We start from the raw sequence: 1,711 nt of genomic DNA on the forward strand, positions 1-1,711 counted from the left end.
CGTGAGAAGCTTAAGGTGGCCGTGGAGCAGTGGAAGCGCCAGGTCATGAGTGAGCTGCGCGAGCGGGATGCCCAGATCCTGCGGGAGCGCATGGAACTGCTGCAGCTAGCACAGCAGGTGTGTGGCCTGGTGAGGACAGCAGGCAGGGGAGGTGTGGTCTAAAGATGGGTAGCCTGTACACAGACAGGCTGGGATTCTTGAGCCTTCCATGGCTATACCTCCAATGACCACGCCCTCAGTGGTCACAAGCTATGATGGCCACACAACTGCTGGCCATGACCCCCAGTGACCATACCTTCCAGTGGCCATATTCACGGCCTAGCGCTCTTGTCAGACTAGCCATCCAGGCATGTTTCCCAGGCCTCTGGGAGGTAGCTTCCCTCTTTTGGACCCTGGCGGCTGGGTCTTTTCCATAAAAAAGGCATTGTCCAAGGCCAGCAGCTGGGTGACTGGGCAGCTGTTCCTAGCCTTTTCTTGGTTTCAGAGGCACTCTGAGGCCTCGGGTCCATTGGCCTGTTCAATTCTAATGGGAAGAACACTGGCAAATGGGACAGCCTTTATTTTTAAGACAGGCCTATGCTCCTGTGTGTGCCAGGTTGGCCTGGAAGTGGCTTTTATGAATGTGTTCCATGAATACTCCAAATGCACAAGGTTCAACTTGCAAATTCAGACGAACTAGTACACTATATGTGAGTTCACTGTGATTATCAGTGGGCAAATGTTAGTCTTACAGAGGAGTTTTCAGCTGCCAGGACATACGATACTGTCCCCTTTACTTGTTTGCCTCCTGTGGGCCCTTTTGCTCTCCAGAGGTTGTCAAGATGAGACTGTCACCTGTACCCACCCTCCGCTTGCTCCCATCATATGGCTGTGGTCAGAGCTCAGGCTTCCAAGGCCCCAGGTGTAGGCAATACCCTCACAAGGAAAGTTCTGTGACTGGCTCTTTGTGATCCTCTGGCTGCTTTTCCTGCTACTGAAATCACTTGTGGGAAGATTGTAAATTAATTGCTTATCATTTCCCTGCATGTCTGCATTATGGCTTCTGATCTGAAGTTACAGGAGATAGGAGGATTGTATTTCTGCCATGGAAGTGTGGCCACAGGGAAGGTCTCCTGCTCTATTGAGAAAGATTTGTGTCTGCCTCAGACCACTTGGGCCTATGTCCAGCATGCCAGCTGCCCTGTGACTATTTGTCCACTAGATAAATGAGTGTAAATATTGAAAGACTTTTTTCTGCTTGGTATCTCAAATACTCTGATTATTAAAGATCTTTATCCTCTTAACATTGCAGAGAATTAAAGAGTTAGAAGAAAGAATAGAAGCTCAGAAGAGACAAATAAAAGAACTGGAAGAAAAGGTAAAATAAATTCATTTTTCAGGGCTTGTCTGGTTAATGGAGATTAAAGATAAAGAAAGAAGAGCCCAAGATAACACAGGTCATTCAGCACTAGGTCTCTGGAATATAAATAGACTTAGTTTGTAATCAATCAAGAGGAGGCAACTCACCTGAAATTCAGGGTAGATTTGAGCAGAAAAAAATTTCACTAACTACAAGGACTCTAGACCATGAGATAGGAACCTGGGGTCTAGGAATGCTCCTACTCTTTATTTATTTTTTTTCTTTCTTTGGAGAAATCACCCCCCAGGGGAGATGGCTATGCTGCAATCCCTTCTCCTCCATTCTCCTCGAGGGATCTTTTTTTTTTTTTTT

The 1,711-nt window shown here is 46.8% G+C and overlaps 1 protein-coding gene across 1 annotated transcript in view; it reads left to right on the forward strand.

Moving 5' to 3' along the window:
- Positions 1–1,711, forward strand: part of JAKMIP3 (Janus kinase and microtubule interacting protein 3) — a 96,273-nt gene that overhangs the window by 67,668 nt on the left and 26,894 nt on the right. The window contains 2 exon segments of the mRNA XM_027771236.1: positions 1–117; positions 1,292–1,357. The exon segment at positions 1–117 is cut by the window's left edge and continues 30 nt beyond it. Coding sequence (XP_027627037.1) covers positions 1–117; positions 1,292–1,357 — 183 coding nt within the window.

The sequence above is a fragment of the Tupaia chinensis genome, unplaced genomic scaffold (assembly GCF_000334495.1).
Source record: "Tupaia chinensis unplaced genomic scaffold, TupChi_1.0 Scaffold000197_1, whole genome shotgun sequence".
NCBI lineage: Eukaryota > Metazoa > Chordata > Mammalia > Scandentia > Tupaiidae > Tupaia > Tupaia belangeri.